The 24880-nt window shown below is 37.0% G+C and overlaps 1 protein-coding gene across 2 annotated transcripts; it reads right to left on the reverse strand.

Annotated features, from left to right (window-relative positions):
• Positions 1–6557: 6557 nt before the first annotated feature.
• Positions 6558–24861, reverse strand: GEN1 (GEN1 Holliday junction 5' flap endonuclease). 2 transcript variants are annotated; one of them, XM_040550989.1, is made up of 14 exons: positions 24770–24861; positions 22104–22310; positions 20171–20357; positions 19144–19320; positions 17441–17551; positions 15134–15207; positions 14549–14637; positions 13590–13740; positions 13437–13473; positions 13259–13339; positions 11879–12009; positions 10378–10439; positions 9628–9771; positions 6558–9496 (listed from the first exon to the last, which is right to left on the reverse strand). In XM_040550989.1, the coding sequence occupies exons 2-14, from the start codon at positions 22262–22264 to the stop codon at positions 8055–8057; spliced, it is 2847 nt and encodes a 948-aa protein (XP_040406923.1). In that variant the 5' UTR covers positions 22265–22310; positions 24770–24861; the 3' UTR covers positions 6558–8054. The 2 variants fall into 2 exon arrangements, with proteins under 2 accessions (XP_040406923.1, XP_040406924.1); XM_040550990.1 differs by lacking the exon at positions 24770–24861 and adding an exon at positions 24381–24760.
• Between the last annotated feature and the right edge of the window lie 19 nt (positions 24862–24880).

Raw genomic sequence — 24880 nt, forward strand, 5'->3', positions numbered from 1 at the left:
ATGGGAAATCAGATGGTCTGCTTGTAGACCTGCTGCTGACCTGCATGGTCACAGAGACCCCATCTTCAGCTCCTGCTCCCCCAAATTTCTCCCTGCCTTAGACAGTGACTGTGCCAGGGAGGGATCCCTCTCTGCAGAGATCTCTTCCATGATGCCCACCACAGAGGTCAATTGAAAGCTTCTGGCATTGTCCTATTGCAAAATCTTGCATAAAATGGAGACATTATCAAATAAATCTAAATTCTCCAGGCAATATTGCTTTAAACCAGTTGAGACCCCCCCCACCCCCCACCCCCAGCTACCCGTGAAATTTTAAAGTAAATACTAGCAAATGGGTTGCACTCAAAAAAAAAAAAAAAAAAAAAAAAAAAGAGGGAATCTTAATTTTCCCTGACATTGACCTGACCTGTCAGGCTTGGATGCACATTCATCAGTCTCCCAGTCTCCTGCTTTTATCAGATGGCTGACATTCTGTGATGAGTTGAAAGCAAAGTAACACAGATGGATAGTGCTCTCTTTTGAAGAACAAAGTGTACCAGTAACTGATTTTTCAAGTACTTTCAACGTGAGGTTAAATCTTAGATTGTGGGAGCATCTTTTAAAGGGGTGGGAGGAAAAAAAAAACGAAAAAAAAAAAACAAACAAACATTCAACAGAACTGATAGGGATTCCCTATTAATGTGCATATAAAGTAAGCTAACATTTACATAGTCCCTGCTATTTTCAGTGTACTTCACACACTGACTAATCAATACTCATTACACAGCTTTAAAAAGCCTAAGTATTCATGGGGGGAGCCCCACCCTTCCAAATACAACATAGAGCTTGAAGCCAGCTCTCTAGCATCCTTGGAGCCTCCCTGAGCTCAGACAGGCTCTCTTCTTCCAAGAAAGCTCCCAAGCCTTATCTTCTTTCAGGAGAAAAGCAGTTTGGAGAAATGTCGTTGACTCTTGGCACAGGAAGGAATTTCATGTAGGCAATTTTTAATTAGTGAACCCAGCCTCCCTTAGGAATCAGTTCTGAGAAGAGAATAAAATGAATCCCTAGCACATGGACCTGGAATTAACCATTGCAGTGAAGCAGAGAAAATAGCTGATTATATTTAATTTTACACAATAATGAAGGATACAACAGTCCTATTTCAAATATTCTGATATGTTCCCTGTGAATCCTGTGGTTTCCTACTTTCTTTGGGGTAAAATAGTAAGAAACTATTAAAATTAGAAAAAAAAAATAAAACACTAAGAACATCCTTTATGTATCCTAGTTTATATGCTTGATTTTGCTCACATATGTTCACGATGCCTGTAAAGGCCTGATTTTTTTCAAGGTTTCCTCTTCCAGCCCAAAGATTGCTTTTATGCTCAGAGAATGACTATTTAAAAGAAAAAAATTGGCTGTCTTTTCTCAAGTTTGCTAGGTGCCGAAATTCTTGGTTTCCTACAGGGAGATGTGCCCTTTTAACAGTAAATTCAAACTGACAAAAGAAGCCAATCTTTTTGCCTTAGCAAACATTATATCACACTCTATTTCTCTGAAATCCTCCATGAGGACTTTCTCTACCTTAAAAGAAAATCTTATAAAATAAATTCAAACATTTTTTTTTCCTGTGCAGTATTAGGGACACTCAAATTCAGTAACAGAATTTTTCGCAACAAATTATATAATTATTTTTTCTATTGTACATCTTCGGAGTAACTCTCAGAGGTGTTGTAGCTCTTGGATGCTCCACCTGGCAGTACGTGCATGTAGGTGTCTGGCCAGGGGCACAGCACTGGAGGGAAAAGATCAAAGGCCTATAAAGGTGTCAAACTTTCAAATGCAAATCACCTGCCATAACGCTGCTGAGAACAAATCCTTCATTATCACCATTCTGTGAAAGGCTTAAATTAGCCTGAATTGGCTGAAAAGAACAAGAAAAAGAAAGCCATTTATCTTCCTGTGAGCTTTATTACCTTTAGATTTATTTGGCTAATGGTCCAATAGCCCACTAATCAGAATATCTGCACAATAAATTATTCAAATGACCCATAAATAAAATATGTGATCATATAATGTTGGTATTAAAGTTAAACCGAGATCTGCGACAATGGGTTATTACAGGGTCAAAAGAGTCCTCACAATAAACTATTTCTTTAGTGGCCAAACTATGAACTACTGTAATTTATGCACTAGCAATTATCAATTAGCTTCCTGGCTATGAGGTTGAATTAAATTTAGGGTAATTTTTTAAAGTTCATTTCCTAAGCTGTATGTTCTCCAGGTAGACACTATATCCATCCTTATTTCAGCCTGTCATTATTCTGAAAACATAAATAATTTCTTATTGGAGAAAAGATACCACTTTTTTCTCCTACTTTTAAAAATAGATATGTTAAGTAATGTAATAGAGTTACACAAGGGACACTGTGTAAGAAAATATTTCATTGATTTAACTGACCAAAAGAGCAAGAGTTAAACATATATGTATATATATTGCACAACTCCTAATGCTGATTTATAAGGAGAAATTCTAGCACTCTGCTTTGTTAAACAAATAACAGCAGCAAGGTTTTCTTAAGAGAGCTTTATTGAGATCTCTGTAATAGGGTGGTACACCATGACCTGAAAGCTCTTGCTCAGGATAGGGAAGGGGTTGTGTGAGGGGAGCTGGCTGGAGACCCCTCAGCAAGCACCTTAAGAAAGGGCCAGGTGGGACTCCCCCAGAACATCCGTGTTGGTAATTTCTGCACTTTCTTGTTCCTCACTGGCTCTTCAACGTTTTGGTATATTCCCCCATTGACACACTCCTATCCCCACAGTCACCCACTTTAGACTCTAAATTACATGATTGATTAAACACAATGTGCAAGAACAGGGTCTTTTCTCCAGAAGTAAGTAACGTACAAGAAGGCTGTGCAAGGTGATACAGACACCTACATGCATGTCACACCAGGAGGACCTCACTGCTTTGAAGTCTTTCCCTGTTCACTGTCACTCGCTGTGCCACAAAGCATTTCCAAGTCTTAGGCTTGTGGTAAATATCAGTGAATGGGGAAGGGAAGTCACACAGCACAAACAAGGCATCTTTCCATAAGGCTTCACAGGGTGGTATGGCTACTTCCCCCAGACAGATGATTTGAAGGCACCCAGGGTCAAGAAGAGCATTGAACACGATTTTCCCTTTTCCAACTGAATTTCTCTCATTACTAGGAACTTCTAGGGCAAAAAGACACCCAATGTTCTCCTGATCTACCCAACAGGAGGAAAGAAGACAGATTAAATCTATTAAGCAATAGTTCTGATTGCTCACTCTCAGGAAGCGTTCAGATTTCTACAAAAGCAACTGGACGTAGGCGACTTGCAGCCTGTACGGCTAAGCAAGCTCTGCGGGAAGAAGAAAGAATCATTGCCACAGTTAAACCACAAAAGCAGCTTGGGTACAGAAAGATGCAATTAACAACACTGGTTCAGTGCCATACTGTCTTCTGTGAACTACAAATTGCCCGCTCCTTCAGCAGCATTTAACATAAAAGATACTATGTCAGCAGTGTCATTCCAGCTCACAGTGAGACATCAGCCCTATAACTAATTTTAAGAAAATAGAGCATCTCCTGTATTTCTACCTGGAGGGTCTTATTTGGTAGAGGTCATACAATAACTACAAAAACTAACAACATGTTAGTCTTGATGAAAAGTCTTATAAAGCTCATTTACAGCAGGTGTGCACATGGCTTTACCTCCTGGAGCCCTTTGCTCTGTTAAACTTCAGGCTTTGGGGGATCTGAGCGCAGGGCTCATTTCCACCCAGCGAATCCAGCTCACCAGCATGAAAGATTTAAAGGCAATATCTACAACGTACCACAGCGGGCTGAGCTACAGAGGGGCCTAAAAGCTGAAGCTGTTCTGGCAGTCACAGCATCCTGGACGGCAGCCTGAATTCGGTCTGATACGAGGCCACCAATTTCATCTGTTTTTGCAGCAGATAAAATGAGCCTGTTATTCATTATGTGTTACTACTGACAGAGCAGCACTGGCATGCTGGGGTGGCGGGAGAAGGTACTGTGTAAGGATTCATCTAGTAAGCTTTCCCACAAACTTATTCAAAGCAGACCACACCGTTCCTCCTGCTATATCCCAGAGAATAGCAGTAACCTACCAAAGAGCTAGCCTTTGCCAGGAGCGTTCATGGTAGGACATCTAATCTGGCTTCAAGCTTGTCTGGGGAGTTGCTCTTGCAGAGCAAATCGCATTTTAAAATAAAAACATAAATGCTAATGCACAGATAATTCTACAAAAAATGTACTAAGCATTAAAAATATCCCTGAAGTTAGCTTTTCCCCTCATTGTATTTTAGTCAGGCATCTAAGTCGTTATAAATACCCATCAGTAAATTGGTGGTTAGCAGTTTCCATGGAGCAAAAATTTCAAAGGAGATCCCTTTTTCCAGCTGAGCTCAGCCTTTGAAGTGACAAGACCTCCCCAAACCCTTCGAGGGAAATTGGGGTAGAGGGTGGAGATGGGACTTTTAAAGAACTTCTAAAGTTTTAGTATTTTAATTTATTGATTAAACTTAAGTGAAGTTCAGTACTGACAGTAGCTACAGTGCAGGATAGGAGGGCAAGAGAGAGGTGCTAAAGTGGTTCTGTCACCCACGGTAATTTTGTTTTCTTGAAACAGTTGAAGTGTTTTGTTTCCTGGAGGAAAAAAGTGCCAAATCTAGCGCTGAGTTTACTGTTGCACCAGTAGCACTTAAGGTCGCAGCAGCTGCCAATAATATTCTAAATGCGGTTCCCTTTTATCTACTGATATAATAGGGCAGGGTTTGACACCTTTTTAGACATGAAAAGACTTCAGCTTGTCTCGAGTAGCAGCTGCCCTGTCTCTTTCACCACCACATTTTCCAAGTTTCGTTCTTGATATAATAGCATAGAGCCAAGCCTTGGCAAATCCTCGAAGTTCAGCTAAATAATCCCTCTCTCAAGGTAGGAAATTTCTCTGTCAGCTATAACAAAATTATTGTGTTCATCAATTTTATAAGTGAAAATTGGAAAATGTAACGAAAATGAATTCTATCAAGGTGTGAACATGCTTAAGAATGTCAGTAATTTCTTCCAGTGGAAAAAAAAGTAAAAGCAGGTGCAGCTTGATAGTGGGTTATACAGGAATTATTATTCTTTTTTCTATTTCTGTATCTATTTATCTATATATTCTAGACAAACAGTACTTCAGTTGCTTTCTAGTTGATTCCCTATGAACCTGAACTAGGGAGAGTTACAATCACCATGAGTAATGCCAAATAAAGTATCCCTTTGCTATAATATGCTACATCGAAGAACTAAGTAGATGTTTAATACTGCTTGTAAATGCAAATAACGGTAGTTGTACTGCTAAGACAGAACCTACACCTCCGGGCTGTATCTCTCCAGGCTGAAGGGATGCTGGTATCAGGAGGGATCTGTTAGCCAAAGTACAGGAGCTGCTACAGTGCTTCCATAGGAAAACTTTCATGAAGAATGACACATCTACTTGCCCCATCTCCACAGCAGGTATAGTTTTATTGCTTTATCTGGAGCACCCTGATACAGCTTGTTGGGGCTGACCGCGACAGGTAAATGAAAATAGATTTAGTATAAATGATGCCTCACATTCATTTATACTTATGCCCAGTTTCATATGATATTGCAGGAATATTTCCTGCAGAAGGAGGTTATGTTACACCCATTCAATTTATTTAAATACAGGGGTTGCAAAGCAGTCAGCTTTGGTACTGTAAAAACATTTCCAAAGAAACGGGCCCTAATCCTCACCTTGAGTAAGTTACAGAAAGGTGAGGGGTCACAATACTTTTAAACTGTATTTTCCCCTTTGTAGCAAATGACAAATTTAATTGTGAACCACAAGTCTGATAAGTCACCCCCAAGGATAAACGTTATGTCAATTTGCCGCAACGAGCAGCTAGAGTCTAAATGAGAGAGGGCGTCCTATACAGTTGTTTTCAAATCTATCACTGCTTCTGAAGTGGTGGTGGAAAACTTACACAAAAATGAGACATTGCAAATGAAAAATTTGAAGTCTTTATGCTTTTCGTGCTTGAACTGTACTTAGAAAACCATATTAATTTATATTCGTATAAAAAACATAGTTCCCCCCTCCACGCCCCCGCAGTTATCAGCATCTTATGACCATCTCATTTCTGATTTCCATCATCCACGAAACATGAATTTATCATAATTCTGGCTGAGTATTTTTGGCAAATCATCTATTAAGGCAGCCATCATAGCCAGGTTTGGAAAGCAAACACACACACACACACACACACACAAAAAAAAACTCTTCCAAAGCAGCTCTTGCTGCCCAGCTCTAAAGAAAGATCTAAAGCACAGAAACCCACACACTACGAGTGAAAAATTTTTGATGCCTCCAGTAAAAGAGGGGATTGGGATACATGGAGAGGGAACAAAAGCAAGCACAGCTGTATGATGATGGTATTTTTATTCATGAAAATAAAAAGGTACCAATTCCAACTTTCAGTATTCAAAATCAGCAGCAGGGCAGTAAGAGAACCAAACATAAACAATATTATTTTTTTTTCCTCCACCACAAAAAAAAAAAAAGGTCTGATCTGTCCACTATTGATCACTAGATAGGGGATCCCCAGGTGACTGCTATGCCACTTCATAGCATTTCTGTTCTCTCAGCTGCCCTCTCACATCAGCTGCACAGTGAGTCTCCACAGGAGACCATTTTCAAAACTGAAAACATTTCCAATAATTTTGGATTTTTTGCTTATTTACATACTGCATTTCTCATTTGAAAAGCCTGCTATAAACCAACTTTATCTACCTATAGGCAATGTAAGAAACTACCATTTTTGCTAATTACATTTTCTATTTCTTCCTTAAACACAGTTGGGAGTTTAGCTTCCTAACTTCTAAAGCTTTGGCCTTTATAAAGAAAGAACTGACATTTTCATTAAGGCATAGATATTCTAAGTTGATTTCTATTATTAACATTATTTGTCAGTAAGAGTGGTCTTCCTTCTGGCTGGTGCATAGAAGAAGTTATGAATGCTTAAATATAGGCAAGGAAGCATTTCCAATAAGCTGCTGAAGACAATATTTTATTTTTTTTGTGTCTATAACCAGATTGCTTGTGTATTAAAGAGGAAGAACACCTTCAAAAACGCAGTGTATTCAAGCTCAATAACAAACATTTACAGTACATGATATTTTTAAAAGTCTGCAATACCATTATTAGATTCTGATTTTCTGTAATTTAATCTTTATCCCAATATAATTAGAAGTGAATATTAGATAGGATTTCATATCTTCTGTAAGTAAAAAATGCCCCAATCTATAAGCACATGATTATAACAGCCATCAAGTTTACTTAAATAGCAGAAGTCACAGCTACAAAACCAGCATATGCTTAGATGGCTTATTCTATTCTTTGGAAGGTGTACACACTCAAAGAGCAGTTTATTATAGGGCATGGCAGATATAAATTTAGCTACGCTGCAAGGTACATCTGCTGCGTGCCTCTATCTGGTCCTTTAGAGGTAGCCAACACAACCAGCGTCTATTTTAAAACTAGCAAAATTAAGTTAGTGGGGCAGAATGGAAAATTTCAGTTGTAAAAAGTTGTATTGCTTTGTCTTATTAAGCACACCCAACAGCAACACAGACACTGTTTTAATAGCTCTATTTTTTATAAGCAGAAGGACTAATAGCTGTGCATGAAGCACAACTTGGCTGGGAAAAAACAGACTTCATATTTCAAAAATAACACCTTTTGCTCCCTTGTATACTACAGACTGCTGCTTACATAAGAAGTTCAGAACATGATCAAGTCCAGAATAATGGGTATTTGCCTATAAATTGTGATTTAATACTTTTGCTATCATTTTAGTTTCAAACTTTAGCACCAATATGAAGTATTTCAGTACACTTCTTATTTGTCATGAGTTTGTCCACTTTGAACTGACAGAACACGCTGCAGAAATTTTGAGAAAGACCTCTGTAAGAGCTAAAGGTTCAGAGTTAATTGTTATCATAATCTATTTTATGAAGGACCTAATTGATTTTGAGTCTTCCTTTCAGTCTTTCAGACAGGGGAAGGGGACTGTCTGCCCACAGATAAATCTGAACATCACTTTCAGCTTCCTGCGCAGGACTGGAACTGGTCACTTGTTCTGGACTTTCAGAACAATCAATTTCCACTACACAGGAAGGTTCTGGAGATATTTGCAATGACAAATTATTACCAGCTTCCTTAAAATTGTTTTTTTTCTTCCTCTGTTTAATTATAAGTGCTGAGTCGCTGCTTGTTCTTTTGCTAGTAACAGTGTTACCCCTTTTCTCTGCAAAAGACTTTTTAAACTGTCCAGTGTTCGGCTGCCTTTTTATTTTCTTATAAATTGGATTTTTATTAGCGTTGCCATCATCACTGTCCTCACTAGAGGAGCATCTGTTCTGACACACGCTCTTTTTAGAAGAAGTTTTCCAAGCAGTCTGAGTACAAGTTTTTGTAAAGTGATGGCCAGTTACCACATCTGCTGGCTTTTGAGATGGGGGAAGCATTTCACACACAGTATACAATGGCTCTGTTGTTTGCCCACAGAAGGCTAGAGATGTTATATTGTGGTCTTTTTGTATCATTTCATACAGGCTGTCAGCTTCTTTGCATTGATCTTTACAAATATGTACACCATATTCCCTTGAACAGGTTTCCGATAGCATATTTTTAGTTGCTTGCACTGGTTTGTTTAACGGACACGAGGAAGAGAGAGAATCTTTATCAGGATTCAATGCTGCCTTTGTGTGTTTAAACCCGTTGAGAGGCTCTCGCTGCGTTACATCTTCTGACAGCAAAGGCTTTGACGGAATGGAAGTCTTCCTAAATATACGCTCACTTAAAGACAGCTTCTGAAGTTGTGCCATACCACCATCTGAAACTAAATCATCTGCACTGTCAGAATGGTCTGTATCAGACTGCAAAGCCCCCAAATATTCTGAGGTATTTTTCCCTGTTTTATGAGGTAGCGGGTGTGAGCGCTTTATGCATGCAGTCAAGTCAGATGCTGGATCACAGCCATCACACCCCTGGGCTGGTGAAGCGCTGAAGGAAGTTTCTTCCCAGTCAATACTGCTCAATTGTAGATCAGCTGCTACAGAGGAAGAAGAAATCTCTGAACTTTTAGTAAGTTGTACTGGTAATACAGATGCGTCAGCCAACGTACCCTGCGAGTGCAAGCTAGGTGATGCAGTCAGAGAAAGCCCAACTGCTGATACTGGCACCTGAACGCATGTTACACAGGAAGCTGCAGCTATTGCTGGCTCTTTTGATTCAATGTTACTCTGGTGTATCTCATATTCAGGTGCAGTTTTTGTATCTAGTGTGTGGTCTTGCACAGTCAGAATTTCACTTGTAGACTTAAAATTCATTTGAGATAGGAGATCAGTAACTTCATCACAAGCGTTTGATAACTCTCTTTCTTTCGGTTTGTTTTTCCTGTCTGAAAAAAAAAAAAAAGGAGGTGCAGATCAAACATGATATTGCTCAACAGTGGGAGAAATATTTGTTACTTTTGATTCTGGTATTCTGGCAAGAACCATAAGTTCATAAGATATAAACTTTTGGACTTACTTTTCTGTTTCTTTGCCAGAGCTTCTGACTTTTCCATTTGGTAAAGAGCAACAACATCTGGATAAGCAGCCTGAAATACAGACGCCTCTTCTACTGTGATTACAAACAACTCCACGGGCTCATCTTCTGCATCAACATAATGTTCTAAAACAATTAATGAATTTATATTGGACTTATATATACATGAGTATTTCAAAGGATAGAATAAGAAAGAACGAAAGACTTCAATATAAGGAAGATATGTAAAAAGGCAAACAGCACAAGGTTTGCGATTTAGCTATGGTGTAACTGCTTTCTTTCTGCCAGGTGCCTGGGTCAAGCAGGCACATTAAAAATAGAAGTCTGTCAGCACAAAAGTTTCTAGCTAGTAAACTGTCACAACTTAGCATACATAATGAAACAAGACATAAAACACAGAGTCCAGGTCTTATTAACACGTACCACAAAAAGTCCTTGAAAACGAAGCCCCTTGCTTTCTTGGTAGGTAGGTAGGTAGTTTTTTGTTTCTGAGGTTTTTGTGTTTAGTTTTGGCCTGGTGTTTTTTGTTTGTTTGCCTTTTTTTTATTTTTTAAGTATTGCTTTTGGTTTCAGGGTATCTTAAATGCGATGCACATTTCCTACGTCTTTCACAATTTCCAATCTTACTCACACATTGTTTCCTCATAAATGTCAAACCATTTTCCCCTTTAAAGAATGCTTTTGTTCTTTTCTTGTGAATAGTTCAATAATGTACATGGAAACCACACCAACCTGGTTTTTGCCACTCAATTTCAAAACAAGGAATCCCATTTTTAACACGTGTCTTGACTATCCTGTAAGAACAGAGAACATATTAAATGATTATGTTTGAACAGGAAATGTTAAATTTAAGCTATTTTAAAATATTTGAGTATTCTAATTTAAAATGATTCAGAGCAAAAATTATCTTTGTAATAGTAAATTTAGCTTTTTAAAAAAGTTACTTCTGTGTATAAGTTCTCGGTCTAGATTTTGAATACTGACACTTTTTTTTTTTTAAAATTGATATTGCTTAGAGTAGCAGAACTAAAAAAATCAAAATGCCATTTTGTAATATACAACCATAATATAAATTTCTACAAACACTAGCTTGGTATCTTCAGCTATGCCATGGAGAAGGCTGTTGCCATAGACAGTAAATTTCTCAATGAACAGACAGTATCACTCATATTTTTTGCAAAAGAGCACGAAGGAATCCAAGACATGAACTGAACAGGAACTTCATGAGATTTTTTCTAAAAATATTATCTACATCCCAGTTTCGTAGGAAGAGGCTGGTACTGACAGACTCTGACTCATCAATCCAGAAAAGATACTACCATATTGACACTGACTGTTCTTCTACTCCTTAAAATTAAGGTCTATAAAATCTTGAAAGGCATTGAGAAACAGGGAACAACCACTAACCCTTCCTGCCATGTAAGAATTTGGGGAAAAAAACGAACACCAAAAAAGCCTGTCATTTGATACTATGTCAAATAATTTCTTTAAGACCGTGAAGTCAAGTTCAGGAACTTTTTGCCAATAGACACTGTAGATTCAGAAAGTTTAAGAAAACTTTAAAAAAAAAAGGGGGCTTAAGAAAAGATTAGATCATTTTCTTTTAAATGCTTTTTAGAGGGCTGATGGCTCTCTAAACCTGGCTCAGAAGACTCCTGAGTAACAGAAATTTGGATGCTGGGAAAATATTCAGAGGGAAGTAGTTACTTGTTTTTACTGTGTACCCATTTTTAGTGACAGGATACTTGGCCATTTCCATAATCATAAAGGCAGCTGTCCTCAATGAAAGTGTTTAGAGAAGAACAGGTAGCAGAAATGAACTGTAAGACAGTGAATTCATTAGACACATAAATGAATCTGCAGATGCTCATTTATAAGTTCATGCTCACATCTTGAATCACTGAAGTCAATCAAAATTCTGTTAACAATCTCAGCAGGGAAGCAAACCTTTAAAGCTAAATTGTGTGCAGATCCAAGGAAATAAGGATGTAATAGAAAGTAACCATAGCAGACCCTATTAGAACCAAGGGAAACTACTGCATGTGTTACTTTGTGCAGCAGCAACAGCATACGTATTGGCATATGGATCTAAATTTTTAGCTCTAATCAAAATAAGCTCATAGCTTGAAAAACAGATGGAAGAAAACCATTATATGTTTGTAAAAATGAAGAAAAACATGAGAATTTTCCTCAAGCAACAGAAGTAAACATTAGGTTCAAGAACTCCAGTTACCGTATTGCCTGCAGTTGTTTTGAATTGATGTACCCAGATTTTCTCTGGTTCATATCATAAAGTGTCAACAGTGCTAACAGTTTCTTACAAGCGTAATTCTTTGCCCATTCCATCTTCTCAGAAGCAAATATCTGTCAGTGTAAAAAACAAAAACAAAAAAACACACTTTAAAACATTCTTATTCTGTTAGATATCAAACTTTGACAGCTATGTAGTAGGGACACAGGACGAAATGTTCTAGATACTTTAAACATTTAATATGTCCGGGTAATGCTGAATAATATTTCACTGCCAAGTGAGGGAACAGTTATCCTTATCTGGGTAGATTCTTCTGCTGTCAATAACAGGTCCAGGGAAGAGCTGTGTGGCAGCAACAGCAGGAATAAGACAGTTACTAAACACCTTATCAGATAGAGAACAGCTATGCAAGGAGCTGTGAAAATTACTGATTTCACATGTGAGAGAAGGATGAATGCAGACCTTCATTAAAACTATGTTGTTCAACAGTAGTCCATCATGTTTTATGTAACTTAACACACCAATTCAGGAAAATGAAACATTATAAAAGATCTGCCTTCAGTAGTAAAAATGTATAATAAAAAATCATTCTGAGAAAACAACTCCAACAGCAAGTATATACAAACACTTCCTACCTTCACCCCAAAAGCCTTATTCCCCTCTCTCCAGAAGAAAGAATATTCTGTAAGCTGTATCACTTCTGAGCTTTGTGCACTTTGAATTAAAGGGCCTCTAAACTTGGAAACTGGCAGTATCATGCTAACTATATGTCTGCTATCTGTTTTTGGGAAAACATGCACCATTAAGAATGAAGGTCTCTTCTGCTCGTTACATACAGAAACTGCTAATCTTGATAATACCAAGAAAACATTAAAAAGGAAGTTTAAAAAAAAAGTCTGCAATCGTAACTTGCTGCAAGTCACATACACACTGTCAGTATGAAGACAAAACGGGTATGAGTTAAAACAAGAGCTGTTTACGTTAATACCTTTGTGAAAGCTGGGAGAAAAAAAAGTAACATCCCTGAAGCAGTATGCCATATAGCCACATAGTACTTTATGCACTATAGATGACGCGACATTCAGTATCCCAGTTTAATAACACTGGACAATGAAAAATAGAACAATGGCAAATGACCTCCCCCCCAGGCTCTCTTACTTCTGCTTTTCTACATACCTACTTAAATCAATTAATTTTTTGAAGTTGTCATTTTAGACTTTCAAAAGATGAAGTATATTAAAAAGTTGCAGCAAGATTCTTTAATTCTTATTTCCAGTAAAATCACCGATCAAGATCAAAGTTACCACAGATGCATAAACAATAAAACCCACACAGAGCTAAATACCCAGTAGCGTTATGTACCTGAAAAGACAATAAATTTGGCCTTTTGCATTCCATTATCTTGATTAATTTATTCTTGTTTACAAGAAATTCTTGGATAACCTTGAGATAAAACAGAAAAAAGGCAGTTTAAGAGAGGGCAGAAAACTGAAATTTCAATTAATTGATTAAAAAAAATATCTTTAAATAGGCTTGTTACCTCAGAGAATGGAAAGCCTTCACAACTATTAGCTTTTCTGCAGGTAAAACAAATGTGTTAGGAACTGGGCACAAAGAGGAAAAGTGTACAGCTTAAATCCTCACCCTGCACATGAAAACAGGGAAAAGTAGTTTATTTTCAATACACTCCTACTTTCTGATATTGTCCTCCACTGCATTTGCTTGTTTCACTTGTTCTAACTGATGCCATTCGCAAGGGCAGCAGTACTTGGAGTCATTGGGTTTGCAGTATCTCGTGCTTTCACAGAGTTTACATCCACTGCGCTCATGTTCCTTGTAAGACCCTACAGAAGCAGATGCACAAATCATGATGAGAAGGAAGACTTCCAAAATCTCCAAATATACAAAATTAGTAGTAAAGATATAGAATTTGGAATATATATGAATTTGAGAGGAAGAGCAGCTGTATGCAGATCTGAGTGCATTAGCTATATACTTACAGTAAGAACTGACAAATACAAGACTTTTTTTTCTTTTTTTAATTAAGATTAATTAAAAAGCAGTTTCACACCTTATGCTGAAGAATTCAAAACCTAAAAAAAACTAAGTAGTCTGTGACACCTTCACAAACATACTAAGCAATGGATATTTGAAACAAACTTTTTCTTCTCCAAGTGACGGCTTTGAATGAGTTCACCAATCAAATGTGCTACCAAAATGAGGTTCCCTAAGACTGATTTCTTTTTAAGAAAAGGCTAAAAAACTCAGCAATGCTAATGGATTCAGCCCTCCTTATGCAAGACCAATTCAGACAGGGAAAAAAAAACACGCTGCTTATCATGATAGCACATTTTCTTTACTGACATTGTTAAAAAGGCAGATACCTGGGATCACACAAGGACATTCTGTTAATATTCCTTCTGCTATCAACTGGTTTCACCTTTGGGAAAGGTAATCCCTGGCCTCAAAAAAGCACTTACATAGATACATACACAGCTGAAAATCTGAATACAGCCCAGAAGCTGAATGACAAAAGTAGTTTTTAATGTTGTTTTTGACAAAAAATCCAACCAACAAACAACCCCCCATGCCCAGAATAAAAAACAACAAATGATTAAGCTAAAAACAAAATTCAATGCTTTTTACACTGACCTGGATGATGACACTCAGAACAGTGAATTACCCTTTTCACAACCAAAGGTGGATTATTATCATACTGAAATTCTTTCCATTGCTCAAATCTAGAAGGATGATATTGAAAGCGTTACAAAATACTTTAAACTTTCATACTTAACACTAAAAAGAATACTCTTTATACTTCTCAGGCAATTGCTCAAAAAGCAGTTTTCTAACTTATGAAATAGATTTTTTGTGAGCATATAGTTGTTGGATTTCTACTGTTGACATATACATCAAAACCCAGAAAGCATTTAGTATCCCTTGTCCTGATCCACAACCCAAATGAAAAAAGAAAAAAAAATTAGCAAGTCTGTCATCAGTCCTTGTGACTTTCATTCCCAAAATACCAACATACACCTGCTAACTCAAAAGCTAGGAGTCAGCTCGTGTTTTAAAACGATGAAGAAAGCTTTCTTAGCAAATATGAAGTAAGGAATGTAGTAACCTGTCCCTCAAGAAAAAAAAAGAGTTAAAAGTTAAATATTATTAACATCGTCTTGGAGATAAAGTCCATACCAGCAAATATTAGAATAAAATCAAGGTAAGTTTTCAATTTACCTTTGCAGTAAGTTTTGACCTCTCAAAGTCTCAATTAACTTTAAAGCTTGTTCTTTTCCAACTCCTGGAACGCCCTATAGAGACAGAAATATTAAACATCATTTAATGACACACACAGTATACAGATTTTCATAAATTGCCTTCACAATCTTATTAACAGAAATGATAAAACAATCACAGACATTGATCTACATTGACAAAAATAATTTTTGACCAAGTTACGTAGTCAGAGGTGACAGATTATAGCTGTAGTACCAGACACCCAATAGCAGCTAAGATAAAACCACCTATTTTCCACTGCTTTCTTTCTACACATTGCTTTTTTTTGTTGTTTTGTTTTTTAGTGCACCATCTGCAACAGAACTACCATATGAAATACTTGAAACATTCTTGACGGCTAACTGCCAGAGAAATGAAACTTTTCAGAACTGTTTTGGAAAGTCAAACCAAGACAAATTCATTCTTTGGATTTTAAACTCAAAAGACTGGAATCTCAGATGAAAAGTGTCTACCATAAAGTCTTCACTTACAGGAGAGCGGCTTTATGGCAAAGAAACTGCTTGAACCTCAAACACTTGAGTTCCAAGAGATGACTTAAAGAATAGTGCTAGAGAATTTTTCTGAAAGATAATTAAAAACCCAAACCTGAAAGAAGCCCTCCTTTCCTCTTCAATAATCACTTGCTTGATTTTGCTATTACATCTTGCATTGATTTTGCTGTTATTACATCTGTAGTATGCATGTCCTTTACAAGACTAGCCCTATAGGTAATACATGGGAACAGCAAATATTTTTTAGAAGCTAGCTCATGGGCTGAAATCTAGGACTTTATAGTAATACCTAGATATTAGGAAGAGTGACAGACAATTAATTCAAAACAACCTGAATGATTTAAATCAAGAATCGGTACCACTGAATATAAACAGTGTATTGAGTGTCCTTTCTACGGTACTACTACAAATAAACCGATAGCTTATTTTTATTCAAATATAACAACTGATTATATACAACTGTATGAAATAAATGTACTTTCAAAACCAATTAGAAGTTGTCATTGGTTGTGCAGCCACTCAGGCAGACAGGTATTCAGCTTCTGCAAGGAAAGCATCACATATACGTAATCAACAAAGCAAGTGCAATTATAGACTGGTATTCTCATTTATCTGTTCTGCCAGTCGTCACACCCACAAGGCACTCCTGTAGTTCAGCTTTCCCTGGAAGTTTCTATCTTTCTTTGCTTTGCCAGGTTGCAGCAACTCAAAAGACCTATCTGGTATTGCTGATTGTGTGACTCCAGAAGACACATGTGCAAGAACCTGGCATTCCAGGAGCTGCTAGCTGCATTACAGTAACTACTGATTAGCCGCTACTTTCTGCCTCCCCCTCAGACTTGTCTTTCAATTAAAAAAAAAAAAAAAAAAAGATTCGACTGATGTGCTCTGTCATTCAGCACACTGTCTGTTATTTAAAAGGACAGTTTTATCAAATTGATACACTATGATTTAAGAGTAACTAGACATCCACTGCAATTCTGAATGGGAGCAACCGTTGCCTGTGGTCACAGCATGATGAGCTGTATAGAAATCAAGTTTCATACCACTTCATTTCCATTTCAAATAGCCATTCCAACACCTTCTGGTGAAAGTCTCAACAAAAAAAAGCTTTCAGGAAAAAAGAAGAAAAAAAAGTAATGAGTGAGATCCCTCTCACTTCATTCGTCACCTCAAATTTACAAAGTAGTAGTCATCTATTTGAAAATCATGTAAAATCCCCTTTTAGTTCTATCAACAAATATGTCCAAGCTCCATCCAGAACGGTTGCTACTAATAACTACAGTTCAAAACCATCACTACTAACTATTCCAAACAGCATAAACAGAAATGTTTTTTCTTCATTTTCCTCAGCTACTCTACCGAGGATGTACTTTGCATCCTAATGGGTACAAAGTATCCTGGCAATCGCTCACTTTTCATGTTTGCTCAGTATCAACAATGCTGAAACTTTCATATAATGGAGGTGAAGACTACAGTCTGAAAGAATACATAAAATAGATTTAGGATGATTAATGTTAATGAAATAATTTGATTATCTTTAAGCCATCAAAAAAACCCCCCACATATATAGTTACTTACTAAGCATCTTCTTCAACTAATTCTCAGTATTCATTGCATTCATGCATTCATCCATTGCATTCAATGCAAATCATGCATTGCACGGTTTTGTCAGCATGCACAAGTCTCCCTTGATACACTGTCTTGAAAAACAATAAACTGTAAGTACCTAATAAAAAATAATTATATTGCTTACCTTTGGAAGGTAATCACAACCCAGAAGAACAGCTAGCCCAATCAAAGACTCTCTGTCACAACCAAGCTTCTCCTTAATAGAAGACATTGTGTAACAGTCAAGATACGGTTCCTGAAAGAGAAATTTATCGTATGCTTTATTTCCACAACATCAGGAAAGGAACAGCCCAAAATCACATTCACTTTGTTTACCCAACACTATCCACCCACGTCTGCAGGCAACAGGTCTATCCCATAAAATACAAAGAGTCTGATAGCAAAAACAAATAAATCCGCAATTATAATTATAATATAATGCATGGGCACCACATTAATAACTACAGTTCTGGAGTTTCAAGTTGTAACTGTGGGCATCAACTGTTCAAAAGAAACTAAAATAAAATCAAGAGTTGTTTTCTATATTGTTTAGTATATTTAGAAAAAGTTAAATCTAACATTATTGAGTATTAATGGCTGTATAAATCATCTTAGGAACCGCAGTTTTTAAAGTCCATATAAACTTTATAATGTGCTACTTGAGTTAAAAAAAAGAACCAAAGAAAATTAAGTGTCACCTAACATTATACCTATGAGCTAAAGGAACACATGGAGCCTTGAGGAGAGGACTCAAACACAATAATATTTCATAATTATTAACATGAATAAAAAGATAGGAAGCCCACCCCCCAAAACAAACAAACAGAACCCTGTTATCTGAAACAGATACCCCAAATGAATGTGCGCACACAAATTACTTTTTATATCAACAGGCAGATATTACGTATCTTAAGATACGTAATAAGATAACCCTGAAAGATCAAGTCCACCTTCATTTTTGGTAATGAATGACAATGAATGAAGGAGGAAATTGATCATCTTGACCCCAAATACAACGTCAAAGCAAATCATTTTCCAACTACTTTTTTTTTTTTTTGAACTTAATCATTCCTAGTGCTTTTTTTGGTTCTATTGTTTTTTTTCCTGTTACTGAAGTACCTTCTTGACAAGTCTTACGGATAAAGATTTAAAATTCCAACCCCAACATCATTTTTCCTCTGCTTTCTTGTTAGCTTTACCAGGTAGAACATATGAATTCCTTTCTCTGATTTACAGAGAAGTATAAATGAAGGACATTTGTGTTTGCTTTTTGCCAGATCTGGAAAACTGCACTCTTTAACAAATGAAGCTCAGGATTATAAATTGATTTTTCTCTTTCTGAAAGTTCACAATAACTGATTATTACACAGATGCATAATCTGTCCTATTCATATTTGAGACTAACAGTATTAACCATAAATATATTCATAATGAATAAAATAAACATGTAAGATGCAAACCTGTGAACCAGACAAAAGGCTGACCGCTCCCCATATGCCCTAACTGTAAGTTTATCAGAATCAATTATTTCATTAAAATTCTCCACTGTTGAGGAAGGAAAGAAAAATTGCTACTTAGTTTTATTATACATCACAAGACAGCACAAACACAGACAATAGTACGGGAAGTGTTCTTCAATCCAATTGTTTTGCTCTCAAATCCTAGTAGACAGGCAGTGAATCCAACAAAGCATTCCTGTCTTAAAGGACTATCTTAAATAACCTCAACTACCAGATGATAAGCGTGGTATCCAAGTAATTGTTTCAAGGCCCTCCAGTTAATTTCTATTTTGAGGAAAACTCTAAAGAGCAAGCAAAACCTCCTTCTGACCTCAATGAGGTACGTTACCTTAGCATTCATGGCAAAGTTCCTATAAACCGTTTGAGCTCCGTATAGGAAGACATCTCCATCGTTGGTAATGCACCCATCAACGTGGCCTTTTACATTTAGGTAAGCACACATTGCCTCTGCTTCTCCTGCTGCTTGAACCCAAGGGACACCTAAACACTCCAACAGTTCCAGACACTGAAAGAATCCAAAAGGAAAGAGATTGAATGATAAATTAGATCCAGTTATTAGCATGAATTTTCTCAGAAAAGTATTTACGTCCACTCTGAAAACTGCTACTGTTGCAATGACTATAAAACACTACATAAATACAAAAACTGTAACAGTAAACTACTTTTCCTCTAAAGCAGTCAAAAAAGTACTCAATTAAGAACAATGCAATAAGTACAGAACTCGAACACAGAATGAACACCTTCACAAAAATCTGTATGCTTTAAATGGACTTTTAGGATGTTTTCAAATGAAGAGCAAAAGAAGAATTTATCTTCACAAGCAACATGGTTTGCTTGGTACTCAGCAGTAATACTGGGCTAGCACAGACATCTTTCAAACTGCCAGACTCCTCAAAAACATAAAGCATGACAGTACAGTATTGCTGGCCTAACTAAGACTGGACCAGTTTAAGACATACTTAGATATACCAATATATATTTCCCACAAATTTTAGAACAAAAAATTTGTTTTAAAATTTAAGAATAAAACATGAATTGACACATTCAATCTACCAAAGCCATGAGAACAAAGTTTGAATTTCTGTAATAAGCACTTGATTATGACTGCAGCTCATTGTAGCATAACACAAAGAACACATCAAACAAGAAAATTATTCTGACATTGCCCCCCCTTCTACAATGAATTAACAAATGCTATAACGTCCAATTACAAAAGGGTGTGTTCTCTCTAACTTGTAATATTGCTGACATTTGTTGTATAGAAAACTATCAATTGAGTTCTTGTCTTTGAATTATTTAAGGTTTCTTTCTATCACATTAAAAAAAATACTGAACCATACCCCTCGATTACTCACCTCTTTTAACACGGATTTAAAATGAGATCTCCCTGTTCTTGCAGCCCCATGTCTCTTGGAAGGTCCATAGCGCATCTCGTTCCTCTTACTCATGGTGTCTGCTTTCAACCTGGGGGCCTCTCCTTCCATGACAAACACTAGTTTAATTCCCATTGATGTTAAGAAAGAGAACCGAAAAAATAGGTTTCTGCAATAAAGTAATGTGTTCCATAAGTAGAATTAGGGAAGCCTGATTACTTCAGATGTTTTTGTTATGTTCCTCAGTCTGCCCCAGGAACAACCTTAGCTTCCTCTCCACCTTCTATGGCTCCCTTACCCCAAAGCTAACAGATTTTATCTATTTCCTTGATGTTGTTTTACTAGCGACTTGTAACAGCTTTACAAAATATCCAAGAAAATATCACATAAGGACAAGAAAGATTTTTTTTAAGGAGAAAAAACATAAACAACTTTAAAAGGCTAAATAAAATATATTCAAATTCCAAAGTCTGCTTTCAAACACATCCACATTGATTGTTTTGTACCAAATTTTAAGCCCAAATCTATCAATGCAGGTGCATCTGAAGTAAAAGAATGTTTTAATATTAGATACATAGATACCATTACCATGCCAATTTATTTAATGTGCAAATCTGCACCACTGATGGGAAGAATTTTACTTGTAAAAGCAATAATAACTACTTGGTCTATAACAGTAATATAGAGAGTACTCAGACAGCATATGCTTCTTCCAGTAATTCCTGGATGAATCTTTCAAAGAGTGACTGAACATTTACATCTCTTCGATTTACAAGGAAAGACCATTATTCTAGATTTAATTTTGTATATTTGTTATTGGTAAAAGAGGATAAGTTGATCTCTTGAGGCTATTTTTATTTTCACAAATGAAAAGAAAAAGAAATCAATCGATTACAATAAAAGTTTCTGTAGAATACTTAGCAAAATAATTTGATCTCCAACTGCATTAAATCTTTTTTTCCACTGGTAGAAATCTGTCCACCCCTTTGCCTTGCTTTGGAAAGACTGCACAAGAGATGTGGACTGATGTTTCCATTCCACTGCACGTAAGACTTTTTTATCATAGAGAAAATGTTCATGTTAAGCTCCAAGTTTTACTTAATTACCCATTTGGGGTCCTAAGTATAACATTTTAAGAAAAGATTTTCAGAAGATGCTAATATTTCATATTAACAGAATTCAACAAAAGCCCCATAAACATATAACAGCTAGTAACTCAATATTCTTGAGCTAAGCAGTCATTTAAAAAAAAAATTATATAATTTCATTTTTGTCAGCATCATTTACAGGAAACAGTGCTCTGAATTTACAGCTGCTTATCCTTGCTCGTTTAAATTAAATATATACACATTCTTCAATGTTGCTCATAAGCCTGAAGATTGATTCAGACCTCCCGTTGAAGTAAATATGGTTAACTAGAATTTTAACTCATACACCACAACAAGCATGCATAAGTCCCATTATGTTCTGAATCTACCAGCCTCCAAAATGCTGTCATAAACAGGCTTAAACTTCTACAGTACCTTCCAACACACATCCTCAGAAATATAGGGGAATGAGCATGTTGATATGTACTTGCCACTTGATAATTTTCTCACCACATGGCACTGTACCACAGTAAGACCAGTACAGTTCTGCCTGCACCCATCTCAACCTTACCTACTGTTAAGGCCTCAATAAAAGGTATGCTGAGCCCAAGAAATTCTCCTGTTTGCACCCAAGCACTAAGTTGAGTTCAACCAGTATGACCATGTTTTCATTTCAAACCCTTTATGTATGCAGCACAAGTAATAACAACAGAAAACAGCACAGTCATATGAATTTTGGAGGTAAGTAATCTTAATTTCTGAACTACCAAAACTAAATTATACAGCTCCAAAACTTTTGGCTACAACGTTTTATATAGATACCATACCTCAAATGTGGCTTGGTAACTACTCCAATCATCTTTTTAACGGTCTGCGCTTCACAAACCCACAAACTTAAATCAACAGCAAGCGTTTTTCCTTTGAGACTGCTCAAGCTGACAGGTTGTCTCACAGGCTCAAGGATTTGCCACAGATTAGTCACTCCCATTGTTCCAGCTTCTTTGTTGTCAACATGAACGTTTTAGCTGTAAAGACTAAGCAAAATATTTTCAGAACATAACACAAAATATGACATATTATGAACACTAGGTTCATAAATTAAATATGCAGACGGTATCAGTTTTGCTTTTATAAGCCAAGAGCATTCACAATCATGCCTTCTAGGTATGGAGTGACTCCAGTTCACAGGTGGTTTATCACTGAATACCTTCTTTGGACTGTATGTTTTCATTGCTAATAGGCTAAACATAAATAAAAATCAGCTGAAAAAAGTAACATAACATGCTTCCAAGTCTCATATGTCCCTTACATAGCTAGAATCCAAAACTTATTTAAAAAGCAAACAAAATCCACACCCCTCAAGGCCATTACTTCCTGATGTGAAGCTGTAGGATTCACATTAAAAAGACTCAGTTCATATAATAGTAGCTTACATATAAAAATAGATTGAAGAATATTTATGACAAAAACAAAACTCCTTGTTAGTCCAAGATCATATAACAAGGGCTAATGGCCAAGGTTGTGGCTTAGGAAATTGAAGCTAAACATTAGGAAATAATGACAATGGGTACTTTAGCACTGGTTGCCCCCAGAGGCTGCAGAATCTTCCTTCTCCATTTCCAACATTCAGACAGCACACTGTCTTACTGGTTTAATCTAATATTGGTAGAGCTTCCTCCTCTGCAAGGGATTACCACAGATGTTCTCCAGAATTCCCTTTGAACAAATATTTCAGCAATTGTAACAGCATGATTCCAGAAACGTGAAATGTGCCTGTTCTTACTATTGTTAAGTGCCAGTCACACACACTACTGCAAAAAGATCCTTACAGGGAATGCTAGCTCATAACATACACCCATTAGGTAGCATATTTCTTTGTCTCTTCTTTAACTTTACTTATGCCACTCTGTTCTTCACACTACCCCATGACTGGATTTCCTTTTCTTCACAGTCCTTTTACTGTTCTGGTTTTCATACCTTGCCACTTCTATATAAACAACTCTGACACATACATTGCTTTTCCCTCACAACACCAACCCACACCTACATTGCCTTACCATACAAAGTTTGCCTCACGCTTATTTCCTCTACTTTTCTGTCATTTCCTCCAATATTAGAAGATAAAAAAATCTGGAATGTTTTGTACTTCTTGCATCCTGATTTTGAAACTACTACACGCACAAATAATATACACCCCCTTCCTTTGAAGTCATGACTAGGTGAACTCTGAGATCTGCTTAGGACTCGAGTAGTTATGCCACCTTGTGGCCTCTTGTGAACATGGCCACGTTAAATTTATGCATCTTTCACATTCAACACCTTCAGAGCCTGTCAGAACAGCAAGTCTGCCTTTGTACGGTGCTTTTTTTTGTACTTTAGAACTGTTTTAAAGCAAGGTTGCTAATCAATAATGTACCATTTCTGCTGCTGCAGGCATTCCAGGTTGTTTTTAAATCGCGTTCAATGAAAGATCTACTTTCAACAGCAATCATGCTTCTTTAATCCATTTCTTCAGTCACACAACCTCGTTTTAGTTTTATGCTCTCAGGGCATTATGTAGTAAAATAGGGATTTTGTTGTTGTTATGCCTCAAGCACATAAAATGAGTTAAAACTATAAATAAAGCATGCAAATACATGGCATAATTTATAGCATGTTGTATGGTACATAATTAACAGGAAAGACAAGTATACTACAAATACTTAATGTTTCAGAAGATTAACAGTTATATAAAAGAAAAAGTTTTAAAAAGCTGAGAACTAAAAACAAAACAAAAATCCAACCAAGTAACTTTTTCCCTATTTTGTTTCCAACAAAATCCTGTTCTGTCCTCAGTAACATTTCTTTACCCTCATTCAAAATATACTTAGGTTTGAGTTATGAAAATCTGTAAGACCTACCACACATTCAGTTTCTACTTTCTGAGGATATTCTGTAAAATATTTACATCTGGATCCTGCATACAGACAGACCTACAACTCTTGATAGGAGTGATCTGTCTATTCAGATTTTGAGGTTCATTCATTACAGGTTTCCAGTCTTCTTAGAAGAGAGAAACTTCTAATGGAGGGAGGTCAAACTTCCTCCTTTCCCCACATACTTACAAATCACTGGAGAGAAACTTCCTAAGGCTCTTCCCCCAAGAAGTCGCATGAAAGCGGAGCACCGAGACGCACACGCGCCTTCAGTTCAAACATAAAATTCCCGCCTCAATACGAACTCGTGTATCTTAAAGTAGCGCCTGAAAGAGAGGCGTTCCCTGACCGCCTGCTCGCAACGATGAGACCTCTCCAGAGGTCTCCCTGCCCGATAACAAGATGTACAAAATGACTGCACACCTACAAACCTAGCGCCCCAGCCCCACACTGACCGCAGGGGACCCACTCCCCATTCCCACCCGAGCCCCCTCAGCGACTTATCTCTTCCTCAGCCGCCTGCCACACAGCAGAGCGAAACACAGCCAAACTTTAATCAGGAATTATAACAAATTTACCTCCCCAGCTCGGACCACCGAGGCACCCCAACACCACCCGCTCTCCCCCACGGCGCTCCTCAGCCCTAATGGCCGCCCCCTCCCCGAGGGCTGCTCCGCCCTCGACAAAAT

Source organism: Cygnus olor, chromosome 3 (assembly GCF_009769625.2).
Source record: "Cygnus olor isolate bCygOlo1 chromosome 3, bCygOlo1.pri.v2, whole genome shotgun sequence".
Lineage (NCBI taxonomy): Eukaryota > Metazoa > Chordata > Aves > Anseriformes > Anatidae > Cygnus > Cygnus olor.

What these genes read in the sequence shown, in the direction of transcription:
- GEN1 (XM_040550989.1), bottom strand. Translation starts at nt 22,264, where the DNA reads ATGGGAGTGACTAATCTGTGGCAAATCCTTGAGCCTGTGAGACAACCT. An exon ending in AATTGAGTGGCAAAAACCAG is followed by an intron (nt 9,772 to 10,377) that starts GTTGGTGTGGTT and finishes TAATTGTTTTAG; the next exon opens with AACATTATGTTGATGCAGAA. An exon ending in TCTGGCAAAGAAACAGAAAA is followed by an intron (nt 9,497 to 9,627) that starts GTAAGTCCAAAA and finishes TTTTTTTTTCAG; the next exon opens with ACAGGAAAAACAAACCGAAA.